The sequence below is a fragment of the Mastigoproctus giganteus genome, chromosome 5 (genome assembly GCF_048544385.1).
Source record: "Mastigoproctus giganteus isolate SK-2022 chromosome 5, ASM4854438v1, whole genome shotgun sequence".
In the NCBI taxonomy this organism is placed as follows: Eukaryota; Metazoa; Arthropoda; class Arachnida; order Uropygi; family Thelyphonidae; genus Mastigoproctus; species Mastigoproctus giganteus.
Genome location: NC_143579.1, coordinates 86,084,244 through 86,098,732, shown reverse-complemented (window position 1 = coordinate 86,098,732; position 14,489 = coordinate 86,084,244). Strand labels below are relative to the sequence as shown.

Sequence of the window (14,489 nt, the reverse complement as noted above, 5' to 3'; positions counted from 1 at the left end):
CGCCAGCACTGGGGACCCAGGGTGCTGGTGTGAAGTGGATCACTGGCCACAGCAATAAGCTTACTACGCCGAAAAGGACAATTAACATTGGCGAATGGAATGTTCGAACGGGGCACCACGTTGGACAAAAGGAAATCATTGCCCAAGAACTACTTAGGTGCAAGATATCAATCGCGGCATTATCCGAATTAAGGCTCACCGGGTCTGGAACGATGATCATCCAACCACCAGCACCTAGCGAAGCGGTTATGCTATTCTACTCTGGTGGTGAGAAACGAGAAGCAGGAGTGGGCTTTATGGTCGATGCTCAGGCCACCAGTAGTGTGATCGCTTTCCAACCAATATCGGACCGCCTGGCAGTCCTTACTGTCAAGGGCACCATCAAGACCCATATTATCTCCGCCTATGCGCCAACTGAGACCAGCCTGGACCCGACCAAGAATGACTTCTACAACCAGCTCCAACATACGCTGGATTCAATTCCACAGACAGAAGTGATCATCCTCGCAGGGGACTTTAATGCCCACATTGGCGTGGACAGATCTGATTGGGAAACAACAATGGGCAAGTTTGGCCATGGGAAGATCAATGACAACGGACTACGTTTGTTGTCCTTTGCCGCATCTAACAACCTGATTGGAAACAGCCATTTCCAGCACCCTCAAAAACATCAACTTACATGGCGAAATCCATCTGGCAAGGACTCAGCAATCCTGGACTACATTTTGATCAATGCCAAATTTCGCTCATCACTCATGGACGTTCGTGCCATGAGGGGACCTGATTGTGGATCTGATCACTACCTCATCCGGGCTAAGGTGCATCTCAAATTACGGCATGCAAAAAGATCATCTCGGTCACCCAAGCTGGACTGGAGGCAGCTAATGAATGCTGCCAATAAACAGGCATATCAGATCGCCCTATCCAACCGCTTCGAGATGCTGGCCGTGCCCGAGGATATAAATGAAGAAGAAAAGCAGATCTCTGATGCCATCCTGGAATGTGCCAAGCCCCTATGTCCACCTGCCCGACGTCGAACGCAACCATGGATATCAGACGAGTGCCTCGACCTCGTGGACAAACGGAAACAGGCAAAGTTGGTCGACTTTGAACGGTACCGGCAGCTAAACCGAGAAGTCCGACAAAGAATGACAGCAGAAAGAGAAGCATACTGGAACCAAGTGGCAGACGATCTTGAAGTGGCGGCATCCAAGAACGAGTACCGCACTCTATACCGCACCCTCAGATGTCTGAGTGGAAAGACCAAATTGACTAGTGACAACATCAAGAATGCTGATGGGACCTTCGTGCGATCACCATCCGAACGCCTGCAACGGTGGAGTGAATTCTTCAAAGCTTTGTATAATCACGACCCACCTCAGGGACCGCCAGCAACAGCACTCTCGATCGACCCCCCCTGAGGTCTCCATGGTCGATGTTGAGCCTATAGTAGAAGAAGTGAAAGCAGCCATACAATCCCTGAAGAATGGCAGGGCACCAGGAGTGGACCAAGTCACCACAGAAGCGATCAAAGCCGGGGGAGATGTACTGCTTCGCCGACTACACTCACTCCTCAAAACCATCTGGTGCACTGAACAAATTCCGCTAACATGGAGGAAAGCCATTATCGTACCGATCCACAAGAAAGGTGATAACCGGGACTGCAAGAACTACCGTGGCATCAGCCTCCTTTCCATCATCGGAAAGGTCTTTATGAAGATCATCCAGTCAAGACTGCAAAAACATCGCGAGCAAACCTGTCGAGAAGAACAGGCAGGATTTAGACCCGGGCGAGGATGCTGTGATCAAATCTTTGCCATTCGTCAGTTGATGGAGGAGAGGATCCGGTGTGGACAGCGAACCGTCATTGTTTTCATTGACTTTAAGTCTGCTTTCGACTGTGTCCACCGGCCTGCCTTATGGAAACTACTAGAGGTTGAACATGTACCTCGAAAAGTCATCACACTCCTCCAAACTGCATACAACGGTTTAACCAGCCAGGTGCGCATCCAGAACGATTTATCTGAGGAATTTACCATCCAAACTGGAGTCCGCCAAGGGGATGTAGCCTCCCCGTTGCTTTTCAACATCGTGGTCGACGCCATTATGAGGCAAGCATTCAGAAACAGACAGGGCATACAATATGACAAGGATCACTATGTGACTGACCTGATGTTTGCTGATGATAGTGCTATCCTTGCCGGTAACGACGCTGAAGCCACGGACATCCTCTACGACATTGCCCGCATTGCCCGGCCATACGGTTTGAAGATGCTGGTAAGACAAAGGCCCTGACAACAGATGGGTCGCAAGCCACCATCTATCTCGAAGGCGTCCAGATCGAGCAAGTGCAGGACTTTAAATACCTTGGGTCGCTGGTCCAGGAGAAGAAAGTTGCATCCACCATGGAAATCCACAGCAGAATTGGACAGGCGGCCACTGCGTTCGCCTCGCTCAAATGGTGTCTGTGGAAGAGGACCAACATTTCCACAAAGACTAAAATCCGACTCTTCCGGACTTTGATCCTGCCCATTCTCCTTTACGGATCGGAAACATGGATTTGTCTCAAGTTAGATTTGAACAAACTTGAGGTATTCCAAATGCGATGCCTGCGGCAGATCTTGGGCATCTCTCTTCGCGACCGCATCACTAATGATACCATCCGCGCCAGATGCCAACAGCAACCAACCATTGCTGACCAAATCCAGAAGCGAAGGCTTAGATGGTTTGGCCACGTATGTAGAATGGGCACAAACAGAATACCATCCACACTCCTTTGGAGACAACGACCCACCCAATGGAGCATCCAACGGACCGCGCCTAGGAAAACGTGGGCCAAGCAAGTGGAAAATGACTTGAAGAGCTGACGTCTCGACCTTAACCAGGCCAGGACTGACGCCATGGATCGTAAGGTATGGAAGAACATCACAGAGAAAGTCCGAAACCCTGCGGCACCTACAGCAGCATACTGGTTGCGTGGCCAACCGCCTCCCCCAGCTGCCAGCTAAGGACCAAAGAAGAAGAAGAAGAAAACAAGGTAGTATCTGCAGGAATGCCATCTCTGCAGAACCCACAAGGCCTCAGTAAATGAAAATGATAGTGCATAGTAGACTAAGAAATAAGATGAAATCAAAATAAGCAAAATCTATTTTTAACACAATTTGGCCTAAATGTGACTGTTGGTTTTTGATATAGACACTTTGTAAAGTGCTGCTTTGTGTTAAAAATAAATTGTCTCAAGTTGGACAAACCAAATGAAAATGTTAATTTTATAATTTTTATCAAAGTAAAATAGAATCCAGATTCGTGTGTGGCATGGATTGTTTTAAATCCAAAACATGGTTTTATAGCATCTATGCATGGGGGGATTTCACGCAAAGGCCTACTGCCCATCCATTCTGCTATCACCTGTTGTTGGTATTACTTGTTAAGTCAATAATGGCAGATTCGTGCATGTTAGTGTTTTAGCAAAACATTAATTACTGTGAGTGAAGCCAATGTAGATTCAAGAATTAAAAACAGATTGGGAGAAAAGTAATAAAAAGCTTTTAATACTATGATCCCTATGGGCAGAAAGAATTACAGAAAGAAAAATTAAAGTGACCAGTGAGTAATATTACTTAAGGAATTCAGGTACACCAAATTTCTTTTAAATTTAGCGGCATACATCAGTGGGTTTGATTACCAGTGAACTATCCAGTAATATCAAGTTTGGTGATCATTAGAATTCACTCCTTTGGGAGGCTATAGCAAAGTTTCCTTTGGTTCCATATAAACAATTGCCTTTGAAACTCCAGTGAGTGCTATAACAGTTAAAATGAGTGGTACATTTTGTGTGTTTGTATTTAGTCTCTCGGGTCTCATTATAACTGAGTTCAACTGTTACTTAGTACTTATTTATTGAGAGAACTTGAGCTCAAACCATCTTTGTTAGAGAATTCAGTAACCTGCTCTGGAGTGTAATTATTCTCAGATGTATCAAATTGAGAGATAACTATGGTTTTGAGTTCAAAGTCTGATTATCCTTGAAGGCATTTAACTTTTTAACATGAAATACAGGGTTATTACAAAGTAACTTAACCACCTCATATGCTTTTAGCAGTGTTGCAGATAAATGAATCAGTGTGTGGTAGTACAAGAAAGATAGCCAAAATAGTGAATTTTTTTGAAACAATTAATAGTTGTATCTACTCCCACCAGGGGCACTGTAGTAGCATCAACAAAATGGTTTTTCAGCAGTGCCGAAAAAGTGCAGTGTCTTTTGGTTTGGGGAAACAAAAGTGGAAAGAGGTGACTATTTCTCAGTCGTTTCACAAAAAAATTCTCATAACAGAAATTCCATATATCAGTGGCACAGAAATTTCAGAAATGCAGGATGTTGTGTGACCCACATGAAGAAAACAGGCAGACCCAATGTGAGTAATGAAAGAGCAGAGGAAGCGAGGCATGCATTCTTCAAAAGCCTGAGAAAATCAACAATGTGTGCAAGTCATGAACTGAGTCTGCCACAATCAACCTTTTGGAAAGTGCTATGGAAACACTTTCAACATGAACCTTACCACTAGCAAGTGGCACAAACAATCACAGATGAAGACAAAATGAAGTGTACCAATTTCTGTGTGGAAATGCACTGAAGCCATGATGTCAAAAATGACCTGCTTGGCCATATTGTGTTTAGTGATGAATCCACATTTCATGTTACTGGCTATGTCAAAATGTACGATGTTTGTGTGTGGGGAACAGAAAAAGCAGGTGAGTTCTCACTTACCATGTTTGTTGACAGCTTGAAAGTCAATATTTCTTTGCTTTGAGTTCAGAGAAAGTTTGTTCCTGAAAGCCTTTCTTCTTTCAGGAAAAACAGTCACTAGGGTTGCTTATCTCAGTATTCTTGAGAATTTTCTGATGCTACAAATCATCAGTGATAACTGTAATAGATAATTGTTTTTCCCAACAAGATGGCATACCACCTCGTTATCGAGGTGACAGTGTGATTGGATCCGCACTTCATAAGATGATGAATTGGTCTTTGCGGTTTCATAAAAGATGTCTGTTGACCACTGTCATGAAGAAATGTGATTGACCGAACGCCAGAATAATTGCTCCAATTGCAACAGTAACCACTGAAACAATGCATGAAGTGTGGGAGGAGCTTGATTTTCAGTGAGAAGTTTGTCAATTAACTGCTGCATCTACACTGGTGTTCAAAGAAAGTGCATCAGCTAGGAATTTCACATTTCAAACCCTTTTTCTCGATGGTATGTTACATTAATGACTAGCATCACAAATAGAAATATAAACAAAAGATATTTATTAATAGTTAAGGCAAAGCTAAGTAATAGTTGACAGGTGCTCTCAAAATATTTCAAAATGAGCATTTGCAACCTTTATACAACAGTTTTGATAAACACGATAATTATGGCTGAAATGTTATCAGAAGCCTTCAGTTTGCTTCAATTTATCATTTTAAATGGAAAATAAAATGAAAAGTTCACCAGGTGCAAATTAATATTCACCTGAACTGCCTCAGGCTCTGATGACAGCAGCACACTGTCGAGGCATTGACAAGATTAATTTCTGAAGATAATCAACTGATAGTTCATGGTTCCAAACACGAATTATGGCTTCCTCAAGTTCACGAAGGGGCTTTGGTTTCTTTCTGGCAACTGCAGATTCCACATGATGGCAACAGTTCTCTATAGGGTTCAGGTCCGGGCTGTTTCCTGGCCAGCTAACAGTTGTTAATGGACTGTTCTTCCAACCATTTTTTCAGCAGTAACAAATGTAAACACATTACTGTCGAACCTCTAATGCAGAAATTAAGCTAAAGTAACTACAGAAGTGCCTACTTACACTTTTTGCCGGATGACAAGGAGCAGAGTCATCCTGAAAGATGCAGTTACTTGGCAGGTTGAAATGGTCTCTAATGGTTGGCAGCGATTTGCCTTCCAGTATAGCCAGGTATCCATTGGCATTTACGGAACCTTTTATAAACTGCAGGTGACCTACTCTGCGATACGAAATGCATCACCCCCCCCCATATCATTTGGCTGGTAGGGAAATTCACTATAGACACCATACAGTCTGGATGGTTTTCTTCATCACATCTATGGCGAATCGTTTGTCTCCCATCAGAGCCATGCAGGTTGAATTTCTTCTCATCCAAGAAAATACGGGTTCGATTCCCGCCTCGGGCTTGGATCAAAGTACTGCAAAAACCTTGGGAGGTGCAATATGGCCACAGAAGCCGATGCGCCAACAACTACCAAATCAAATCAAATCAATCCAAGAAAATAACTGACCTCCACTGCTCGGGGGATCCATTTGACATGCTCCTTACACCAAATTAATTGGGCCTTTTTCATTTTTTGTGTGAGGACGGGCTACAAGTCCATTTTTGAAGAGGCGTCTTCTGACTGTTACTGCACTTGCTACCACTCCTGTATGTTCTTCCCATTTTCTGTTCAGCTCAGACGAAGAAGCTTTAAGGTTTTTAAGGCATAACGCTTCAAAATGCGGTCCTGTTTTGGCATAGAGACTTGTTTCATCCGGTTCGTTTTTTCCTATCAGCAGAACCAGTATTCTTGAGTTTGAAAAGAAATCTACTCACTGTCAGCTGATTACAAGACACTCTATAAGCAATATCATCATCATCATCATTAGCTATTTGGTGCAAGGAAGCCTGAGGCTTTTGCTGCACCAGCAAAAAAAAATAATCTGAGTTACCCTGAGAGAAAGAGAAGAGAACAAGAGTCAGAAGTAGAAGAGGAATCAACCAAGAACGCGAAGAATGATGATATCCAGCTCAGGACCCTGGGTGTGTGTGTGGCAAGCCCATTCTCACCACGTGTAAGCCTGTGGATTCCAATTTCTGCCCTTTTTTATTCTGAAAAGCACAGAAAAGCAAAAGAGGGGAGGAAGTCAACCCCCTAAACAAGAATGCAGTTTTACATATGAAAATAGTGTTTCGTTTTATATGCAAATTTCCTGCCCTGCCATTATTCCTGGTTGCACAATGTATGAAGTAATGCTGTCTAAAATCCTGGGGGAGAGCAAGTCCCTCTTCCCTTCTGGACTTCATTGCTGAAGCACAAAGCATTCGATATTTCTTCATCACATTGCTGACTGATGTGGGTCCCGACTTGTGCTGCCATCTATGCATAGTTTAAAGATTTAAATAACAACAGTACCGTATTTATATATAAATATCTGTCAGTTAATCTCCTGAACGGAAAATTGTATATATTTGGATTGAAACTTTAACCGAATAAACTTTTATCTAGCTGAGATAACCGATTATGTTTCCTTTATGATGGAAATAATTGTTTTAGTAAATTTGATAATTATTAACTGTAATTGAAAATAATTATTTCCGTGTACAGTTTGTCCTTGGTGTAAAATTCTCCTTGTTGGCCAACATCTTCCTCTAAGACTGATAGACAGAGTAACAAATATAATTTTACCAAATACACTACAGAAAAATTTCTTACACTTTATCAGTAGCTTGGAAGTTGGACTCATCAGAATGGTGATAAGCAAGACTCCATGCTCTTTTTCACCAAAGGAACTAAGTCCGTGAGGCGTCAATACATTGTTTCTGTAACCCGCATGCGTGCATTTCCGAACACATTGTTGTATGAGATGTTGCAAAGGCGTAATTACATTTCGGCCATGGTAGACAATCTTCTGTAGCGGTTCGATGTTTGCGAAAAGGAAAAAAAAAAACTTATGGAATCGAACCAACTGTAGTATTAGTAATGGCTCTATGATCAATACACAGCACCAGCCAAAAAAGAAAATAGAAAACCTATGCATTTCCCTCCTCCCGTATATAATTATTTATTTGATCTTTAAATTTCCCCAAAATTTGAAGCCTCAGCACCCATGTAGGTAACTTATAACTCGCTGGCTAAAATAAAATTCCTGCAATCCAGTCTAAACTTGAATTTATGTCCCCTAGTTCTAGAATCATTTATAACAGTGAAAATTTTGTCCTCATTCATTTTACTTTTGCCTCTCAGAACTTTAAAAACCTCAATCAGTCGCCTAGTTTCCAAGCTGCAACACATATTTGAAGTCTTTCCTCATATGGACGCCCTTTTGCCGATCTCACCAGGTGAGTTACCCATCTCTCGACCCTTTCAAGAAGCTCAATGTCTTTTCATTTTAGTGTGGTCTAGCAATAACCATATATAATGGGATTATGATGTCCTTATATCTACTAGCGATTGTTCGTTAAATCATCGATAGGACACCATGGACCCTCCTTGCAACCAGTCTACAATGCTCGCAGAACTTCATATCTGGCCGTATCGTAACACCCAAATCCCTTTCCTCCACTACCGACTTTAGTTCAATTCTGCCAAGTGTGTAAGTTATTTTGGGGTTACTGCTCACCAGGTGTAGGACCTTGCATTTTGCTGAATTAAAGCATAGTTGCCACTTCTGTCTTTCCCTCAAGTCTATCTAGGCCACTCTGAAGAAGCTCTACTTGGCGGTGAACATTACATCATCTGAAAATATTGACCATGCCCTCTATCCCTTCATCAATGACATTTAAGAAAATCAAAGACAACAGTGGTCCCAAGACTGATCCTTGGGGAAACTCACTTCATGCATCAACCCAGTCTGAAGAATAACCATTTATTGTTTTCAATAATTCTCAACTTTTACACGCTCGCGATTCAAATTTCGGTAGTAGAATATAAAATTACATGTATAGCAATACATTTTCACCTGTTTTACCACGATTAATACACAATAATAAACGTAACCATTGAAATACTGACGAGAAAAGTCTTACCTCGTTTCTTTAAATCAGCGTGCTGTTTTATAGCACTTTTAAATTTTAGCCTTCCTAACAATCGTTTAACGGAAAAATAATTTTATAAATAGTTGACGCGCCTGTAATCGGGTATTAGAATTCATATTTGTTCATCCCTTGCACTGCTACTGTCCTTCCTCAGTTAAAAATGCTATTATCAATGCCTGACAGAATCCTTTTGTTTGCGTATAATATTTTTTCAACCATATATTTATAGTATTTTGTAATGTACGTAAGCTCTAAGCATCCTCATGTAGCATCTGTTCCCATCCGTGGAGACTGGGAAGAACATCCTTCCTTGCATAAAGCAACAATAGCACTCTTTCTTCGTGGCATCAACTGCACATAACCGCCATCCTGACACAAGCAAGGAATGATTGCAACTCTTGCAAAGCATGCTTATATAGCTGAAAGTAATAGCTGATTCAATATTATGTCATCACCTACGTGTGTCAATCTTATCTGATGCAATCTGTAAGAAATATTGCCATATACTTTCGTTATTCGGACGGCAATTACACTTTTAAGGGGTGATGCACTTTCTTTGAACACTAGTGTATATTGAAAATTGACAGTTCATGAAAACTTTTGTTTATCTTTAATTTGACGTGTTTGTCTTCCCTCACTTTCTAAAATTATGGTTTACAAATGTATATAGTTGTTAAGCTACTTTGTAATAGCCCTGTATAGGACTTCTGAAAATATTTTGGCTAACTTCTAAATCCATGTCAGTGTTATTAAAAAATATAATGAAAGTTAACTAATTAAAATTATTTATTTTTTTTAAGACTTGTTTTTCATAAAAATTTAGTTAAGAGCTTAAATAGTGGTATATATTTTATAGCATTTCATGGTGATGAGCAAGGACAACAGTTTGCTGCATTTACAGAAACAGAACGTGATACTTGGATTCAATCTTTACATATGGCTAGTTATGAATATATGCGCTGTCAACTATCATCTCTTAAAGATAAACTCAAAAAAAAGAAAGCAGACACTGATTGGGTCGCCTGTCAAACTGCTACTTCAAAGAAACTACGAACTTTCACTCCTGGTATGAAATACTTTAGTTTATTTTGAATACCTTTAGCATTGAGTAATTATATAATCCTTTATACTGCATGGCATTTTTTGTTTGAACAATTTTGTTTGATGGTTTTGTAATTTAGTGAATGATGTCAGTTATCTTTAAGCTATAAATGGGGATAATATGAAGCTCTTCAGTTTTATTTCTTAATGACAACCTTATATACACTATAATTTCTGTTGTGTCATGGGGTGCAGATTATTACTTGCAATTACTTCTATGCCATTCATTAATTAGATTTCGACTGGACTATGGGTCTCTTGTATATGCCTCAGCCAGACAGTGTATTAACCTATTAGCACCTGCCATACTCGTATGGGAATGCTAATTCAAAATATTATTATTTTGAAACTGTCGCAATTCCATGAAATAATACTCTATATTGTTTATCTATAAATATCAGGAAATGATTCATATACCACCATCAGCGCAGATGTCTTCAGTACCAATCTTGTAACCATTGCAAAAGGCCAATTTATTTTTCTAGTGACTCACGGAAGTTATCATCAAATTTTTTTTTTAATACGGTGTTTTTTAATTGTCTTTGTTTTACAATCAAATGTAGAGACAGTATATGCTGTTAGTAAGAACAAAATTTCATTTATTATAATTTTTTTTGTTTATATCTTACCGTCCTCAAACGGGGACAGTTAGGCGTTATTGTATATAAATTTTATTTTTGTTTATAGTGAATCATAAACCGGGCGATAATGGAACCGAAGATTTTTTATGGCAAGAAGAAATACACCAGACTTGAGGAAGTTATCGAAGATGTTGCAAATCAAGAATCTAATAATAATGAAATTTGCATATTACCTCCAAATTTGAATGAGTTGGCAGATTGTGAAGAGTTCGATGGAGATGTTTTAGAGGACCTTAATTCATTTCCAAAAGAAATTCCTTGTTCTATTGAAATTTCATTTGAAGATACCAATGAAAAAGATGTTTTACCCATGGAAGAAGATGTTCCAGAAGATAAAAGTGGTAGTAATTCAACGGTTTCAGTGGTAGTTATTCAATCTTGATTCCGAAAAAGCAAAATGGTTGAAGAGACATCCAGAATGTGCATCCTTTGGAACAAATGAACAAGTGGGTGAGATGCTTTGAAAAATGACTTAAAAGATTTGTCCCCACCCAAAATATTCAAAAAATTTTTTAGTGATGAAATCGTAGACTATATATGAGAACAAATGATAATATATGCTTGAAAAAAAAAAAAAAAAAAAACAATCATGAATTTACTATCACCAACAAAGAAATGAGAAGTTTTATTGCAATATTGCTTTTGACAGGATATCACAACCATCCTCGAGAAAGAATGTATTGGTCACTGGATGAGGACTTGGGTGTCTCATGCATTTATAATGCAATCATTTATGTAATATAATGCGTATAATGCAATCAAGAGATCGATATCTAGAAATAAAGAGATTTGTACATCTGGCCAATAATGATGAAATTGAAATTGTCAAGATTGAATGTACATAGTTAAGCCAGTAATGAATATGCTTATAAAACAGTTTTGCCAGTGGGGTTTTTTTCACAAGGATCTGTTAATGGTGAAGTATTTTGGACATAATCCAGCCAAACAATTTATCAAGAGGAAATCAGTGAGGTTCAGTTACAAAATTTGGATGATAAGTAGTTCTGGGTATTGCTACGCTTTTGACGTCTATTGCGAAAAACCAACTAAAGAAACCAAAAATGTGAAGAGTATACCTGTAGGTGCAAGAGTGGTTATTGATTTATTGGAACACGTGCTGGATTCATTAAACCAAGTAGTTTTCTTCGACATTTATTTTACAACATACTCGTTGATAATATTTTTGAAAAAGAAGAAAATAAGAGCTACAGGAACTGTGAGGGACAATTCAGTTCAACACTATTATGGCATCTAAAGAAATAAAAAAAAAAAAAAAAAATATGGAAAGAGGTACTTATGACTATAGGTTTGATGTCATCAACTGCATATTATTTATAAAATGGAAAGATAAAAATGTATGTTCTATTTTTACCAATTATGATTTTGTTGAACCATTACAATACATAAATGTTGGTCAAAAACTGCAAAAGCTAAGGTCAACATAGAACAACCTGCATCATACAGTAATTAGCATTAGCATTAGTAGAGGCATTTGATGCAAGAAAGCAAGCTTATGCAGCATCAGCCAAAAAAAAAAAAAAAAAAAAAACCCACTTCCACTTCACCCCTCTGTTCGTTCAAAATACCTGTCCAGCTGAGCCTTAAACTTATTTAGGCTATCAACCTCCACCACAAGGGATGGAAGTCTGTTCCACCAACCAACCACCCGCTGGCTAAAGGCAAATTTCCGCACGTCTATCCTACATCTGTCTTTCCTCAATTTGAATTTATGCCCTCTCAGGTGATTTTTCTGAGCTAGAGGAAGAATCCCATCAGCATTGAGCATGCTTAAACCATTCAAGGCTTTATACACCTCTATCAGATCACCTCGCTGGTGCCTAGTCTCCAGACACTGTAATTTGCAAAACTTAAGCCTTTCTTCGTAAGAGCACTCCTTTGTTCCATTCACTAATCTTGTTGCCCTTCTCTGTACTCGTTCCAGCAGCTCTACATCCTTCTTGAAATGAGGTCTCCAGACCTGTATACAGTACTCTAGGTGTGGCCTGACCATCGCCTTATACAATGGAATAATCACCTCCTTATCCCTGCTGGAAAAATTCCTGTATATCATTGACAATACTCCATGAGCTACTCTTGCAGCCCGTCTGCACTGCTCAGAGAACTTCATATCTGCCTGCACAACCACCCCCAAGTCCCTTTCATTCTCTACCACTGTCAGTGTAGTACCACAGAGTTGATACGTTGCTCTGGGGTTGCTGTTTCCCATGTGTAGTACTTTACATTTATCAATGTTAAACTTTATTTGCCACCTCTCAGCCCATCTGCTCAACCTTTCCAGATCCTGTTGCAGCAGCATAGTGTCAGTAGTATCCTTGACAACCCTGCCAACCTTTGTATCGTCTGCAAACTTGGACATTAAGCCCGATATACCATCATCAATATCATTTATAAATACAGAAAACAATAATGGACCCAACACTGAGCCCTGAGGGACTCCACTAATAACATCAGTCCACGATGAGCAGTGTCCATTGATTACCACTCTCTGTCTTCTCCCCCTCAACCACCCCTTTATCCATAGCAGCAATTTGCCTCCTCACACTGCTCCAATTTGTGTAGCAGTCTTCCATGTGCAACAGTATCAAAAGCCTTTCTACGATCCAAGTATATAATATCAAAGTTATTCCCTGCATCCAGTTCTTTTGTGACTGCATCATAGTATCCAATCAAGTTGGTCAGGCAAGACTTCCCCTTAACAAAACCATGCTGTGTCTGAGCTATAACTGAAGTCTTGTCTAAATGATCCTGTAGTGCTTCTTTAACCAGTGCCTCCATTAATTTTCCTGGAACAGAAGTTAAGCTCACAGGTCTATAATTACTTGTGTCAGCCTTTGATCCTCCTTTGTGAATTGGGGTCACATTTGCACATTTCCAGTCTATGGGTACCTCCCCTGAGTCCAAGGAAGCTCTCATAATTATGGCTAAGGGTTTGCTTACTTCCTTTGCTGCCTCCTTTAATATAACTGGATAGATCCCATCCACCCCGGGTGCCTTTCTTGTGTTTATCTTCAACAGTTTCTCCTCCACTTTACTCCCAGTAATGGAATGGGTGGCATAGATACCCATGTCCGATGTATATCTTTGTACAGGATAGCAATAAGAGGCAGGAAATGGTGGTGGGTCGTTTTCTCATACATGTTAGATATGCATGGAAGTTGTACCAAATGACAGCAGTGATAAAAATGAATAAATTAGGTTTTTGTCGAAACATAGTATGAAGTTATTTGAAAGATGCTGCATCAACAAGAAGCAATAAGAAGTGAAAAGCTGGAAGTTCCATAAAAATTAGTGAAGGCCATCACTTTCCAGAAAAACTTTATAGCCAATTAAAATGTTGTTTGTCATATGAAAGCTAGGTGGTCATGTAACAATTGTCAGAAAACAATGTGCATTGAAGAAGGCTGTTTCGAAAAATACTACTTATATGCCTAACATCCCCATTTGAGGATGTTAGGCAGATATTATTATATCTGCCTAACATCCTCAAATGTTAGGATGCCTGTTTTTCTAAAAAAATAAATATATTTTATTTGAAATTTTCATATCATTTGTTTCCTTGACTTATGATCTCACCATAATATTGAGCAAAATCAGTTTTGATAGGTAGTTTTTTCATAGGCTTTAATGGGTTAAAATGGTTTGAGTCTGTACATCACAATGCTCTATTAATTGCACTAGGGGCTTTTCATACATCAGCAGTTTCGAGTCTTTATACAGAAGCATACGAACCCTCACACACTGTCATTGCATACTCTGCTATTAAACTGTGCAGCTAAAATCAGAAATTTCTTACGTCCTCTCATATTACAATACTTGTTTGCACCAAAGTGAGATAATTTATATAAAAATAAACCATTGAATAATAAACCATGTGGCATTATATTACAAAGTTGAAATGCATTTGGGACTAAATATGA

General features: G+C 39.6%; 1 protein-coding gene across 2 annotated transcripts in view; it reads left to right on the top strand.

Moving 5' to 3' along the window:
* Positions 1–14,489, top strand: part of LOC150085539 (inositol polyphosphate-4-phosphatase type I A) — a 557,621-nt gene that overhangs the window by 67,392 nt on the left and 475,740 nt on the right. For both annotated transcript variants that reach the window (XM_090373328.1, XM_090373327.1), the window contains exon 4: positions 9,666–9,875. In XM_090373328.1, the coding sequence (XP_090229454.1) occupies positions 9,666–9,875 (210 nt within the window). The remainder of the gene's footprint in view (positions 1–9,665; positions 9,876–14,489) is intronic.